This window comes from Mixophyes fleayi, chromosome 4, assembly GCF_038048845.1.
Source record: "Mixophyes fleayi isolate aMixFle1 chromosome 4, aMixFle1.hap1, whole genome shotgun sequence".
Taxonomy (NCBI): domain Eukaryota; kingdom Metazoa; phylum Chordata; class Amphibia; order Anura; family Limnodynastidae; genus Mixophyes; species Mixophyes fleayi.
The window spans coordinates 235,305,688-235,322,235 of NC_134405.1; the positions used below are offsets into that span (position 1 = coordinate 235,305,688).

Here is a 16,548-nt window from a genome sequence, read left to right on the forward strand (position 1 = left end):
AAACTCATTGTTACTTCAAGTCAGATAACCCAATAGTATAGAGGTTGTATTTTCAATGCTTTATTTTGCACATTAAACCCTTACCAGAAAAAGTAGAGTTGTCCTTTAAAAATATAATAACAAAAACCCAACGCTTCTTTATATTTTATGGAAAATGCTATTTCTGCTTTATGCATAGTATGAGTTGATTCATGGATTTTTTTTTTGTTTTCTTAATATAGATTGATGCACTACAAGCAGAGGTTGCAGCTCTGAAGGCTCTTCTATCCACCTCCCCAACCTCTCCCACAAAAGAGCTACAGCCAGGTGGGAAGATCCCATTCAAAAAAGGCCATGCACGGAACAAAAGCACAAGCAGTGCTATGGGGGGTGGCACTCAAGACCTTACTGTAATCCAGCCACTCGTGAAGAAATGTAAAGAGGTAACTACACTATAATCCCTGATTTTATAAATACATTATTTAACTCCTGTTCTTTTACATCTGAGCTTTGCCCAAGGTATGTTCAGTGCTGGTAGAATGACATCTAACCACATAATGCAGCTCTCCCAAAGATCCTGCACTCTTACACCTCGTGTCCTGCGAACACAGCATCTGTGTTATGTTCTGTGTTCTAGTTTTTACAAGTATAAGAGACCCACATATTTTCACGGGAGATATAGGCAGATATAATATACAGCTCTTTGTGAAAAATTGTTTTGTAAAAGGGTTTCATGGGCAGGGAAGGTGAAGGAAGAATAACATGCTTGAAGAAACTACAGTTAAAAGTAAGCAGAGGAATGTTTGGAGGTAGAAGAACAGGGGAGGGAAGATGCAGGTGAGAGGACATTACACCAGGGAAAAGATTGAGAGTACTAAGGGAAAAGGATGGCGTAAGGAGGATCTGGTGCAACTGGATTTAGAGGAAGAGATGGAACGTACACTGTGTAGCAGTTTATTTACAAAATGTAGGGAGTGTTGTGTTTGTGTGTCAGCGCATGGGTTTTGTAGGCAATTGTTTTGATTAGTGGTGATTTCAGGAAGTTTTCTCAGCTTTTGTGTTCAGCATGGGCTCTCTCCTTGGCTTCTGTGAGACACACACACACACACACACACACACACACACACACACTTTTCACTCCAGCTCACATTTTTATTGCTGAGGGCCTCACCAAGAGAGAGGCCAAACCCAACAGAGGACATTCCTTGTGTAGTCACTCTGACCTCTTGATGGTCGTCTGCAACTCCAGGGGGTTGATGTCTAGGAAAAGGGGCGACATCAACCCTCCAACAGAGCTGACTACCGAGCTACCCACTCTAGTGCTATCTTTAACGTGTAGCACTATGTGTAGTATACTACTCTATCTAAATCACCCACAATACCATACAACCAGTCCACAGAGCAACAGGCAAAACAATAAACAAGATTTCAAAAGCCTACCTTTAATGGGGGCCTGACTAATGTAGCCTATGTGGGGGAAGCACCTCAAAAGCATTCCTTTAATGAGGGCCTGACAATTGTGGCCAATGACACAATAACAGTGTTACTCAAATGCCTCTAAGAGACCATTACAAAATGGCCCCCAGGGATTTGTGGGCAAATGGGAACCAGATAGGACGTGGTATCTGCGTGACAGGAGCTGACTTCCTACTGGTGAAAGGCCTAGTACCTAAGTTGTCCCCACAGGTCTAATGCCTGAAATTGTATTTACCACACACTATGTCTGAGTCTACTATACCCCAAAGGCGTTTAAGCCCGAAACCATGCCCTACAGGCTATTTTGGAACTAAATGTGCTTACAGGCTTATAAAACTGAATGTAAAACACACCCAATAATAAATGAAGAGTCCTACAATTAAACTAATAGGGCCTCCGGCCTTTTTGCCTGTCTAACTGCTGCACGGTTCTAGTGCCCGAATATGTGTTCATGGGACATGTGCCCGGCTTTGGTGACAGTGACAAAAAGAAAAAGTATGTAAAACATATTTAGCTGCTCCACGCAGGAAACGGATATACTCGCCGTTTCCATCTTCACCAAGTCTTCCAGCAGTCGGCACCACTTCTCCTGTTCATTCCGGAGCTTGCTAGAAGAGGCTGTGTTTTCCTGAGGGTCTGATGTCTGTCCTCTTCTTTCTTCACGCTCCTGCGCCTTTCTCTTCTTTTCTTCTGTTCTTGGTTGCACTACTCCTCGGGGGGTATTCAGTTGACCGCAAGTTTGTTTTTTGGGGTTTACAAAAAAAATAACACGCGGTTTTTTAACTGCTTTCGTGACCTTTTTTAGTTAACGCAGCGTGAAAAAGAGGGAATGCTGCCCCCGCTCGTTAATCATTGTGTTTGCGAGTTTTTAGTGGAGTGAAGGGGAGTTTTAACACGGTCATGTATAACACAAAAAAAAGGATTGGTATATATTTTCATACACAATCACTCTAGTTGAGAATAGCTACATTACAGTACTTTTTTTAGCATATTTTTTATTTAACTATCTTTTACTATAGAATCATCTATACCATGTCAAAACACATTAGTACATACATATTTGTATCTAAAACATACAGAAATATATTTAATTAGTGATTTTTATTTTTTATTTTTTTTGTTTTTATTTGTTTTTTCACGAGAAAATCAACTTTTACATGATAAGCATTACTGATAAACATAGTTTCTTTTTTTTTTTTTTCCATTATTACATGATTTCAAATAGTTTTGTTTAGGTTTTATCACACTCCAAAGAGGTGCGACATAAAACAGGATATTGGCCTGTTTAGCACGCCGCGTTAAAAAACAATTGAATAGCTTTTTAACGCAGCTGCCTCTCGCACACCCTATACTTTCAATAGACCTTCTACTGGAGCGCGAGAGCACCTTTTCATAAAAAAAAGGCACGTTAAAAATGGAATTGAACCTGCTCGACAATTCTAAAAAACAGCGTTAAAATGTTTTAACGCAGTCTTAAAAATTTCTCGCAGTCAATTGAATACCCCCATTTATGTCCTCTTCTCTTGGGTTTTTGTACTGATCTGAACAGAACTATGCAGGGGGCGGAGCTTAGAATTGTGGCAAGCCATCATTGACTTGTCGTGGTATCAAATTCAAATGGACGGAAGTGAGCCCTGATTGGATTACCATCCTGACCATTGATTGGCTGACAGAAAATCTCTTGAGATTCACTTTCACCAATACCGGAGAGTGCAGTAGAAAGGGAGAACTTGTACTGGATGGCTGGTCGGGTGAGTGGACTCCTCTTATTCTCTTAGCCCGTGAAGAGGGCACCGGTTCAGGGGGATACCATTCTACATATCGACATTATGACACCCGCATGTGAAGGCTCTACACTTATATTTTGTTCCTGCATGAAAGCAATTTTACACTAAATTAAAATCTTCATCTTATACCTGATGTGGTTGTAACTGGTATGCTTTTGCTTTTCAGGATGGAAAAAAAACCCATAAAATTATAACATTTGTCTTTTTCTAATATATCCCTTATTGCTATTTTCTATGTGTAAAATACATATAATTTGTTTTAAAGAAATAAAATTAAAGTACCATAGATGCATAAGAATTCAGACCTGTCTTCACATTTTTATTGGTTTGCTTGGGCATAGTCACTATATGCATTAATTTTGCTTTTTTTTTGTTCTGATCTTTGTTTTTTAATTTTAGATCTGTGACAGTAAAAGGTGTATTTGTTCTATTTTTGCATTTGCTGTAAGGGATTTTTGAACTGATGAGTCATTGGAGAATTTTGCATTCCTGTCATTGCAGCTGGCACTGTCAGTTCCCTCTTAATGTCTGGTATTTTTGTCACCATTAATTAGTGGCTGCTGAAATTTTGGGACAGTTTTCAAGTTGGTATCTAGATATATTTTGTTTTAGTTATCTAACTGAAACACTTGTGATGGCTCTTTTACTTGTTTTATTTCTTAGCTGTAAACCAACATAACTGTTTTCTGCTTCTCCAGAACTCACAAGTCCAAACTCTTACAAATGTTTTCAGTTTTATGTGTTAACCACTGTGGTGGTGTTTTCCATCATCATAAACATATTAAGAACAACAAAATATAATGTATGTTTATGTAAATATAGCTCTGCATTTACAAAATTTTGAAGGCATGATGCCTTAAAAAACTACTCGCAAACTTGAATGACATTGGTTAAAGTCTTGTACGTCTAATGAATTTCAAAACAAACATACTTTCAATCTCTCATCCTCACTCATGCTTCTAACCCCAAGAGTCTTTTAATACATTTAAATCTCTTGTCATCCCCCCATAGCAACTCCGCTCACTACCATAAATGTGCAAGATATTGCTTCATACTTATCTAATAAAGATGAAGGATTTGATTCAGTAAGGAGTATAACTTTGCGTGTTTTTGCGTATAATGCGCACAATTACTCTGTGGCCTCGAACTGTACCATACGCCACAGAACTCAGCAGTGTTCAAATAACCTTTGAGCGCAAAGGATTCTCACACCAGTCTACGATTTCAGGGAGGGAAAAGGATGGGGAAGGGGCATATGCTCCTAATCAATGTACAGTAAGGGCATGCCAAGCTCAAGCGCATGCAGCAGCGTCCAATTTCAAGGTCTGGGCATCTCTGTGGTACTTGTTTTTCAGCCATATCTCTTGCTTCAGCTTTAGTTTAATTGCTGATTACTAGTGATGATTGCTGAGTAATAGAACATGTTTGCAATCAGGAGCAACTGTAAAAATGTATTTCATGTACAATAGACATCAATTACATCATAATGCTTGCAGGTTAGCAAGGGAGGGAAGGCCCCCAAAAAAGTCCTGTAACCGTGAGTGGGAGCATGTAATGAGAGTGGATGAGAGAGACAGATCTTTTGCAGAACAGAGGTGTCGAATTGGGAGATATTTTCAGACAAATGAGAAGATGTATGTTGGTGCAGTTTTGTTGATGGCTTTGTATGTTAGTAGAAGTATTTTTTTATATTTGATAAAAAACAAACCAAGCAATCAATGTGGAGAGTGACTGTGGCTCAGCAGAAGTAGAATGATTTTCCTTGCAAATCAATCTAGCCGCTGAATGCAAAATAAATTGTAGGGGTAAGAGTCAGATTCGAGGAAGACTATATGGGGGGAATTGCAGTAGTCAAAACGGGAGATGAGTGCATGAATTAGAGTTTTTGCAGTGTGAGATGTGTATATTTTCTAAATGTTTTTTAGATCTATGCAACATGATTTAAATGTAAATGTCGATTTGCGGAACAATGAATAGTTCTGAGTCAAGGTTCACATCTAGGCAGCAAGCTTGCAGGGTGGGATTTATGGTCATGTTGTCAACAGAAATAGAAATGTCAGGTAGGTAACTTCTGTTGGCCCGTGGGAATATTATGAACACTTTTTTTTTTTTTGTTTTGAATGATTGAATTTGAGTTAGCGAGAGGACATCCAGGATGAAATGGCAAAAAATCAATCTGTAACGTGAGACAATACAGAGGTCAGAAGAGGATAGATAAATTTGCATAGATGATACTGAAATCCAAAGGAGCTTATTCATTTTCCAAGAGAAGTTGTATAGATAGAACAGCAGAGGACTTAGCACTGAGCCTTGCAGACTCCAACTGAAAAAAGAAGGGAAGCAGAGGTTGTTCCAGAGAATGTAACACTGAAAGAGCGATTAGATAGGTAGAATGAGAACCAGGATAGGCAGTGTCTTGTAGACCTAGGGATTGTAGCGTTTGTATGTGAAGAGATTATCAACAGTGTCAAATGCAGCAGAGAGATTTGGGAGAATTAGAAGTGCATAATGGCCTTTAGTTTTAGCAGTGATCAAATCATTGACAACCCTAGTGTCATGATTTGAGTAGTTGTTTAATGATCCCTTGCCTCTGTCTATAATGATCTACCTCAAAAGGGACAGAGGATAGTGGAGGCAACACTCAGGCTGAATATCAGTAGCAATAAGACACTGGAGAGATGATAAAATTGAAGGATATATTGCTTGATGACACAACAGGTATATATGCTGATGGTATAATAGCAATGGAAGAATATATATAACATGGAAAGCACACACGGCAATGGAATACAAACAGAATGCAATTCACAATATATACTTCAGTTTGTTCGTAATTCTGAGCAACTGTTATGGGATGAAATGGCAAATAGTCCAGACATGAAGATGGTACATTCCACATAGCAGGTGGTCACTGATATCACGATAATTCTTGGACAATATATATCAATCCCAATATGATCAAATAGAGCAGAGAGCCCTTAAACAGTCCATTACTTAGAAGTAATAGAAAAGCAAAGAATCCCAGCCGCGTGCCGCCCCGTAAGGCTAATATCCTCCAGCAACGATCCAACACAGAGATATCTTAATATATAGCAAAGTTCACAAGAAGAAGTTCAATAGTAGTAAACTTAATAGCAAGCTCGCTATGGAACACAGTCACAGTAGAATAGTGAGAATAATCACAGGAGAGTCTTTAACGGGAGCCAGCTTGAACATACAGCACAGGTGCATAGAATCAACTTGAATATGCAGCGATCAACTCACGGAAGATGTTTCCAATCTGTAACTTGACAGTGGTAAAATGCCACGGACCACATGTGCATAGATGTAAAAGCAAAAGTTCAATCAGCAGACATCCATGTTAGGAGGTTAGACATAGTAGAACTACAGGTACCAGATGCGAAGATGTCATAAGCAAAAGTCCAGCTAGCAGGTAACAGCAACAATAGACTCAGGAGGCCCAAACAGAGGAACTGGTAATGGTAACCAGGAGCCAGGCAATCTGAGTAACACGAAGAACAGGCAATGACCCAAAGGTCATGGGTAGTTTAAATAGTACTCAGGACCAATGAGAATCAGGGAGGAGGTCCTGATCACACAACCAGCAGCACCTGTATGAAAGTAGTGTCTCTGAGTGGGAACAAGTCCAAAACATAGTTCATAGGAAAAAAGTCACAATGCCGGCGCGTGACACCTAGTCAGTGCAGTCTCTGTGGAGTGTGGAGAACAAAAGCTTGACTGAAGAGGATCCAATAGGTTTTTTGTGAACTGAATTTGAGAGAGAGTTTGGTTCCAAATTTAGTTTTGTCAAAATCACTGCATGCTTGAATATTTACGGAAAGATACCAGTAGAGAGAGAGAGATTACAGATTTTAGGGTTGATGAGCACAGCAGACAGAGGTCTACCTATTTGTGAAGGAATAGGATCAAGAGGGCAGGGTTTATAGTACAAAGATTAGAAGTGAATAGATACTTCATTTGTGGAATCAAATGAGGAGAGGGTGGTCAGATGGTCCTGGGAAGAAATTGAGCTGATTGCTTGTGAAGGAAGATGATATTTCAATTTAGATGTTATCAATCTTGTCCTTGAATTAGGCAGCTAGATCCTGGACATTGATAGTAGTGAGGGTTTGTGGTGGGAGGGTTGAGAAGTGATTTAAATGTGTTAAAAGGGTGTTTGGGATTAGAAGTCTGAGCAGAGATGAGAGATTGGAAGTATGTTTGTCCATAGCATTTCGATAGGAGTGGTGGATTGCAGTATATGTGAGGAAATCATTTGAGGTACGAAATTTACGCCAGTGGCGTTCTGCTTTTTGATGAAGTTTTTGAAGATTTTATGTTACGTTAGTGTATCACGGTTGATGAAATCTACGCTGAGTATGAAGATTTGCTGAGGCACTTGATGAAGGGCTCTTGCAAGGGTTTGGTGAAAATTAATTACTGCTATATCAGAGGAAGAGAATCTAATTGGAGAGAGAAGGTGTTGGAGAAAGGTGGAAAAGTGTTAAAATTAATGGAGTTAAGATTTCTGCAGGTATGAGGAGGCTTGGGGGTCATTCCACATCAGATCACCCCCCAAAAAATGAAATATACATGACTGACTATCTTTCTGTCTGTCTCCCTCTCTCTCTTTCTCTGGAAAGTTTCACTTTTAAACATGAACCCCCTTCCCATCAGTTTCTGTTACATTTCAGTTTCTGTATAGCAGGGTTATCCCATTGCCTCAATTTTGTTCACTTTTTGGGTATGGTTTCTAAACTAGCATGATTTCTTGTGCAAATTATGTATACAGTACAACAGTAATCGATCGTTGACTTCATTTTTTTTTCTCCACTATGAAACATGCTGTTACACTCTCTGCAAACTGATTCTAGGTCTCTTGCCCTTCCAAATAAATTTTCGGTACAGGAAATTTAAGTGTGTCAGATCTCGTTGTGTTAACAATAGTGACAAACTTTGAATAAGGTAAAATAATCGGGGAAAATAAACCATTTTGATCAAGTTCGCCCGTCCTGTATAGAATAGGAGACAACTCCAGCCCTCCAACTCAACCTCCACATCTCTAATTGCTTTTGTGAAATTAACCTGATATAGACGTGATGGTAGCTTGGGAATTTGTATACCCAAATATGTAAATTCATGGGCTGCCCATTGTAATTCCATGGAACGACCCCAAGCAGGGCAACTCACTACTGCTTTAAGATATAGGGCTGTGGATTTATCCATGTTTATCTGAAAACCTGATACTCGGCCGAATTCCCCAACTCTCTCCAGGATTGCGGTTAGTGTATGTTGTGGATTGGAAATGTAGAGGAGTAGATCGGCAAATGCTGAAATTTTTTACAGACTTGGTACCTATCGGTATGCCCTGAAAAGTGTTCCGGTTTTGCAACGTTCGAAGAAGTGGGTCCAAAGCTAGATTGAAGAGCAGCTGTGAGAGAGGGCAACCCTTACGGGTGCCCCTCTCCATGACTACCCTCTCACTTTTAGAACCATTTAATAATATTGCAGTTGTGGGTTCAATATGAAAGTATTCTATAACTTGGATAAATGGTGGATCAAAGTCTCTAGCCCTCAGGACCGCATACAGGTGAGGCCAAAGCACTGTATCAAAGGCTTGATTAGTGTTCAAACTCTGCAACATATTGGGAATGTCTTCACGTTGAGATGCTGATAATACAGCCGCCAAGGCCGTTTTGATCCCTCTAACTGATTGGTGTTCCTTTAAAAAACCCAATTGGTGGTTTGTTAGTAACGCAGGTAGAATGTCCTGTAATTGGTCAGCTAATAAAGTAATTGGCGCGATAGGATGCGACTAGTTGTGGGTATCTTCCTAGTTTGGGCATGATTGTAGTATAAGTATCATTAAAAGATGGGAAGGGTGGTTTCTTGGAATGAATAGTTTGAAAAAGCTCTAACAAAGAAGGGGCAATATTATGTTGTAAAATTTTGTAATACTATGCCGAAAACCATCCGGTCCTGGAGCCTTGCTATACTTCAACCCTTTAATCACAGCATTCAGCTCAGCCATAGTAATTGCCGTAGATAATATGACTCTTTTGAAGAGGTACGTTTTTTTTACAAACAGAGTGTGCATTCTAAAGGGCACGTTTAAAGTACTTTGAAAGAGACAGAAGACAGGTGATGCATTTAAGGTTTGCTAGATTTCTTTAGTGTTCTGATATATATCAATTGAAGACGTGACCGGGACCTGGATTAGGTGATATCCCCAACTAATAAAAGCTGAGAGAGAGGAAGATAGGAAGGATGATTGTAAGATGTGACCTTTTATTTTCTGGTGGCAGGTTGAGGCTGTTACAGTGTGTGAATATAAATAGGAAATAGGAATATTCCTACCCAATGTAAAAGTGCTACAGAATGTGCTGGCGCTATAAAAAGGCATGTTAATAAATCTTTGTTCTGAGAAGGTTGTTACTTCGCCTCTCTACTGCAAGTAGTGATCTGCAATGAAGCTAAAACCAAGAGTACCTTAATTTTATTTATTTAGTAAAGAATAACTAAACACCTAGATATACCTAAGGTACTCTATTGCTGCTGACATTTTTGCATAAGATCCAGTAGTTGTATTGTAATGTTATTCCACAACAAGCACTGTGGTTGTATGGTTTGTGACTGGCAGGTGAGAGCTACTTCAGGTACACCTGTTGGGATAGGCTTTTAAAGCAATCAACAGAATTGCTGAGAAGTTCAAAATACTACAGTCATGAGATCGTGGATTGTCCAATGTTGTTCAGAAATTATTTGAATACTTTTTGAAGGGAAGATGATTTAAACATGTTTAATAAGAAAGGTGTGTTGCTTCCACTTTTTAGGTTGACTTCTCACTTTACAATGAATTCAAAGCGTGGAAAGAGGAGCCATTGATGGACAGGACATGCCTGTTTTTAAAAAGAATTTATCAAGAGGACATTTGTCCCTGTTTAACTTTTCCAAAAAATGAGGTAAATAATCTCTCTACTAAAGGTTGTATTTCTTGTTTAGCTCCCCCTCCTCTTATGCTCTGACTGCAAATGGGTACCATGAACCTGTATATACTCATCTGTTTATAATCCCTGTTTGCATGGATGTGTCGTCTCCTTGACACTTACCTGGCGGTGCGTTTAGGTCGACCACCCAATTGCAGTCTCATCCCAGGGAATTTTGGAGTAATGTGGGGATACAGAAGTCCCTCCATATGTATATGTGAGATAGATGAAACACATGTGAGGCCAGTGTCCCTTTTTTTTTTTTTTTTTACTTGGGAAGACCCTTTAGAATGAGGGGCAGGATCTAAGGGATTCCTTACACAATAAAGGACCCAAACACTGGCATATCAGTGGGGTTGGATCCCGCACTTGTAATCAGCACTGAACAGCTGTCTCCTATGGGGCACATTTAGTGAAGCCGGTCGATGAACGAACACATAGATTGCAATACCAGACCAATATTTTTTTGCAGTCATGATAGATTTATCAAATCTTCCAAAAATGAAAATTGGAGGTGTTGTCCATAGCAGCCAATGAGATTCTAGCTAACATTAATCTAGCGCATGCTAGAAAATGATAGCTAGAATCTGGTTGCCATGGGCAACACCTCCAATTTTCCTTTTTAGAAGGTTGGATGAGTCTATCTCCTAAATGTTGATTGGGAGCATATAGGCAGCTTAACAATATTAAATCTAGTATGATCTAGTAGCAGCTACCATATACCCAGGTTACATTGGATCTAATGCTGTTAGTGACAGAAGAAACCTGACCTTCACCTACCTTGCACTTCAGTAGGACTCCTATTTGAGCTAATCCCATATTGAACACAGTACAAAAGCTAACATTTTTAAATTAAGTATTCTGTTGTCATATGGCTAGTCTTTAGTATTGATAGGTGTTCCATTAAATCGTAACATGTTAATTTATGTTGAGAAGTTCCTTGTAAAGGAACACAAAGATTAAAGTAGAAGAGGCTTCATTAGAAGCCGCCAGCACATAATCATTTTCTCATTTTGTAGTTGGCTGCTGCTGTGTTGGAAGCTGTTGAAAATAACACGTTGAGTATTGAGCCCGCTGGTCTGCAGCCTGTTCGGTTTGTGAAAGCATCAGCTGTTGAATGTGGAGGACCAAAGTAAGTAATGGGAATGCCAAATAGTCAGTCTTGGTTATTTAAAATGTATTTTTATGAACAAATGCTCTGAAATCACAAACTCCATATATTATCTATAATGTTCTGTTCTACAAAATATACTGTCCCCTCCCCAGCAATTTGTTCTAGCCAGACACTCTAGACATTACTTAAAAAAATCATGAGAGATAGATAGATAGATATATATATATATATATATATAATTTGATCGCTTAATCAGCGCATAGCCAAGGTTATTGGAAAACTTATTCCTACTTTGTTTACCATATGTCTAGGTAAATCTAGTCACTATGGGATACAATTAAAAGCAATTTAGTTATTGATTTGCTAGTAATACATTTTGCTATTTTTGCCAGTGTAAAATTTTTATATTTAAAATGCCTATTTACATACCGATTCATATGCCTTTGGTTTGTCCAGAGCACCAAACACCAGCATCTGTGTCCACTTTGGGTGCATGAAAGGTTAGCCAAATTGTACAGATCTACCTATCTCTTTGGCTGAATAATTGGGCCTATTAGTGCAGTTGGGTGATGACCGCACCCAATAGCTTAAGTCCTATACTGTATGATGCATCATCATAAGCAAAGTTTTCAGATTGCTTTTCAGCCCAAGAAAAGTGACAAGCCTTTATTAGACCTAGAGGTTTGGGCTTTAATTGTTTAAAGTAATTATTGCAAATTAAGATATTTCAATTTTCATTTCATTTTAGGAAATGTGCTCTGAGTGGTCAGACAAAGTCTTGTAAGCACAGAATCAAACTGGGAGACTCCAGCAATTATTACTACATTTCTCCATGTTGTAGATATAGGGTGAGTAATGATGATTACTTTTTTGTTCTACATGCAAAGGTCAAAGTCCTGTACCCTAATGTTCTTCATTGTGATTGTTTAACAGATTACCTCTGTATGTAATTTCTTCACATATATTCGGTATATCCATCAAGGACTTGTAAAGCAGCAGGATGGTGAGTAAAAATTTTTTAAATTATCTGTAGGACCACAACATGACCGTCTGTTACGTATCTAATTATATACTATCTCAATAACTTTTGATAACATTATTAATTCTTTAAGAGAATATCTTTTATCCCAACAATAGGAAGCCTAACAAAGTTGCATTTGTCAAAAGGTAGCAAATATCTGTCAGTTTTCCTTAGCTGATCCGGCCGCTACAAGGTCAATTGGTTGGAAGCAACCTGGCACGTCCAAATCCCCTCTAACTCCCCACTCCTCTGTACCTTCCTAAGAGAGCAGAGTGGTGGCTTCTTCTGCACCCATTTTCAGAATATGCCCAGGTTCCTTTCCTTTGAGAGGGGGGCTAGAGTGACATCGTCAGGTTCTTATACAAACTTTGCTATGGGGCCCTGAGATACACACTGTTCTGCCCCTGCCTGTGCAAAATTGTTTACTTATCAGATATTTAAAAAACTTTTCATATTTTTTTTTTCTTTTGTAAAATTTTTGTCACACATGATATAATTCATTAAAGACTTAATTAAATAACATCTTAATACATATATATATATATATATATATATATATATATATATATATATATATATATATATACACAATGTATAATAATTGAAAGTTATTCGTAAGTTATGTTAACAGATTTGAGGGTGTGTGACTATAAATAGGGTAATTGTGCCTAAGGGCACAGCCATGAATAAAGAATGGTACCAAAACATCCCAACCATCCAAGAGAAACGTCTCCCAACCATCCGAAAACAGTTTGTTGGCGAACATGCCTTGTCCAGCATGATGGAAAGCAGAAGTAATGACTAAGTGGCTGGGATCAAAACCTCAAAATTTTGGGTCCATGGCCAGGAAACTCCCCAGACCTTAATCCCATTGAGAACTTGTGTTCAATCCTCAAGAGGCGGGTGGACAAACAAAAACCCACAAATTCTAAAAAAAACTCCAAGCATTGATTAGGCAACTACCATTAGTCAGTATGTGGCCCAGAAGTTGATTGACAGCATGCCAGGGCGAATTGCAGAGGTCTTCAAAAAGAAGGGTCAACACTGCAAATATTGACTCTTTGCATAAACTTAATGTAATTGTCAATAAAAGCCTTTGACACTTATGAAATGCTTGTAATGTTACTTCAGTATACCATAGCAACATCTGACAAAAAGGTCTAAAAACACTGAAGCAGCAAACATTGTGAAAACCAATACTTGTGTCATTCTGAAAACATTTTGCCATGACTGTAGTATAATATAGAGAAGCCATCAGGACCAGGAGAGAGTTTAGAGAGTCTCGTCCTATGTCAGGGGTAAGCAGCTTTAAACACTCAAAGAGCCATTTGGACCCGTTTTCCAGAGAAAAAAACATATTGTTGAGCCCCCAAGAAAATATATTTTTTACTTACTATTTACTTACCTTCACTCAGGTGGTGTCCCGGATCTTCTCTTCTCTGCTACTCCTTGGCATGCTCTCTCAACTGAATGATGCTGACAAGACCTTAGGGTCACGTCCGTGTCAATCAACCAGCAGAGAGCTGCGTGGGGGGGGGGGGGGGGGGAGCGCTCTTTCCTTTGCCGGCTCCCATTAGTTTTTTATATTTTTAAATCGCAATTAGTTTAGCAAAGGGAATGACAGAGAGGTGCTCTGTCACCCCCTTTGCCACTGACACCCGGACTCCGGAGCCGCAGCAAATGGCTGAAAGAGCTGCGGGTTGCCGACCCCCCCGTCCTATGTCTAAACCAGAAAAACTGGTTTGATAAAGATGTGACTTAGCAGAAACTATTGAAGATGGGGAGCTCTCTTCATCATAGACCATCTCCTTTTCCAGGGGCTTTTATATGTTCTTAGGTTGAAAAAAGGGCAATTAGTATATTGTGGAAACAAATTTAGAGTGAATGCTACTTTTAAAACATGTAGCAGGGACATAATCTGGTCAAAAGATTTAGCCCTTTCGCTCATTCTAACTAATCAAGGATGCAAGTTTTCCAAAATGCATCCTTGTAATAGTAGGTTTTTGTCAAATGCTAATCTGGAATAAAGTGCATATTAATTTAAATAGTTATTAACTTGAAAATTGGGCCAAATTCTCATATTTACATCACAATTTTCATGTTTGCAGCACATGTGAAAGGGGTCAATGTTTAGAAAGAAATAGTTTTACGCTCCAGTACACATTGTAAAATGTAAAGTTTGCACTGTATAAATGTGTACATTCATGTTTCTTTAATGGTTATATATGTTGTTGTTTTTTGTTTTCTTTCTTTTTGTTTTGTGCAGTTGACCAGATGTTCTGGGAGATAATGCAATACAGAAAAGAGATGTCTCGCGCAAAACTTGGATTTTTCAAAGAAGAACTTTAAGACACTAAAAGGCTGTATTTGGACTTTTTCTTCCACAGTAGGGAGACAGAAGAGCATTACAGCACAGTGATTGCATATCTATGCCACTGAATAATTGCATATCACAACATATCTGTCTTCTATTCTTTGTAAGCTACACTCCATAGAGTTCATGGGATTTTTTGAAACCGTTATCCTGTGTGTGCTAGAGACAATTTGCTGCTGAGTTCTGGCAAACGTTATATACTGTAAATTACTGGTGGTACTTGCAAATTTCACAAAATAAACTGTAGTTTTCAATTTACTATGTGTTTTCTACATAATTTAAATGTGTGTGTTCACAGTCCTACCTAATGGCATTGATATCCATCACTTTAGTAACAGTTTGCTTAGATTCGCTTCAGCCCCTCTGATTCAGTTATTGAATAAAAGTGAAATGTGACAAAATCCAATGCATATTGTATTTGGAGAGAACCAACCGTTTGAAATTAAGTTTTACCAGTTTGTATGGCTCCTTGCTAGGCCTTCTCAGTCATTTCTCTGGAGCTAGCTGCAAACACACGATCCTCACCTAATATACATTTAGATGTCGTGACAGCCTTCTTCCCACAGCAACAGGGACTTCAAGAGATATCATTCAACAAGTTAAATCAAGATTTTTCACTTTCCTACCATTTGGGGACAGCGGCGAGACATTGGTGTATAGTAGGTGGACTAGGAGTTTCGGGACTTATCATAATTTGTTAAAGAATACACTCCTCCCCTACCAGTGCCTAGGTAGTAGGACATGTATGGGCTCCTGCCTGTACACAATATATTTGTATGGAATATATTGGATTCTTCTGGGTTTTTTTTTCTACTAAGTGTCAGCGCTGGGACCCTCTTTAAGACCCAGTGACTGTATAACCTGTCTGCCTCCTTCACTCTGGGTCCCTCCGTAGGGCTGTGCAGCCAGCTGGCCCCACTCACCCCGTACATTGGTACTGCCAGCAGTCCCTCAGGGGATCTCACAGGTGCACATAAATGACAGCTGAGGGGACTGCACTAGAGCACTGTGCATTACCGATCGGGCAGGAGTGAAGCGGTAGAGCTTCTCATCCCAGCCCCATTGAATTGCTGGCACTCCCCCTAGACAACGAGCAGCAAATCTGCAGCCAGGAGCGGACAGGTTACTGCTCTCCACAGGAGGCAATATTGCTGCCCGGCACAGCAGACAACAACTGGCCACAATGAATATCTGCAGCGCAACTCTCGGAGAGTAGCTGTCAGCTGTCTCCTTATTGTGCTGTTCGGCTGCGCATGGAGGCGGCCGTTGTAGGGGCAATCCTGGAGGCGGTACTTCTCCTCCTTCACAATCTTTGGCAGGCTTCCCTCACAGATGCAGCTACTTCCCTGCACAGCTGACTGGCTCTACAGGTGCTCTCTGCCCAGGCTGAATGGCTGAATCTAACTTGCTCCCTCCTGTTTGGTACCACCGTTGTTTACTTGATATGCTGTTATGGCATGGTTACTCTATTTAACGGGTTGTAGGCTTAGTCTGAGGGGACAGAACTAATTTCATAGTACTGTGTCTCGGTGCTGGTGTCTATAATTTATGGGTTAACTCTTGTAATAGATAAACAGGGTTAAATGTGTGTCGCTGCAAAACTATTGATCAAAAAAAAAAGAAAAGAGTAGACTCCAGTAGCATGTCTGAAAAAGGGACTTTCAAGGCCAAGAGGCTTGCAGGAACGTTTGTGCAGCATTATACATGTGCAAAATGTAATGTAAAATTAGTTCCGTGATCAGCATGTGCCCGTCCCAGTGTTGACAGCCCTGGAGGAGCCGGCTTGGGCCAGATTGCTGGCGACAACCATA

The 16,548-nt window shown here is 39.5% G+C and overlaps 1 protein-coding gene across 1 annotated transcript in view; it reads left to right on the forward strand.

The window, feature by feature from the left end:
• The window catches only part of RAB3IP (RAB3A interacting protein), a 52,257-nt gene extending 37,262 nt beyond the window's left edge, over positions 1–14,995 (forward strand). Inside the window, exons 6-11 of the mRNA XM_075209519.1 lie at positions 222–422; positions 10,076–10,204; positions 11,248–11,360; positions 12,091–12,190; positions 12,276–12,345; positions 14,630–14,995. Of these exons, the coding sequence (XP_075065620.1) occupies positions 222–422; positions 10,076–10,204; positions 11,248–11,360; positions 12,091–12,190; positions 12,276–12,345; positions 14,630–14,712 (696 nt within the window). The 3' untranslated portion in view covers positions 14,713–14,995. The remainder of the gene's footprint in view (positions 1–221; positions 423–10,075; positions 10,205–11,247; positions 11,361–12,090; positions 12,191–12,275; positions 12,346–14,629) is intronic.
• Positions 14,996–16,548: the final 1,553 nt, after the last annotated feature.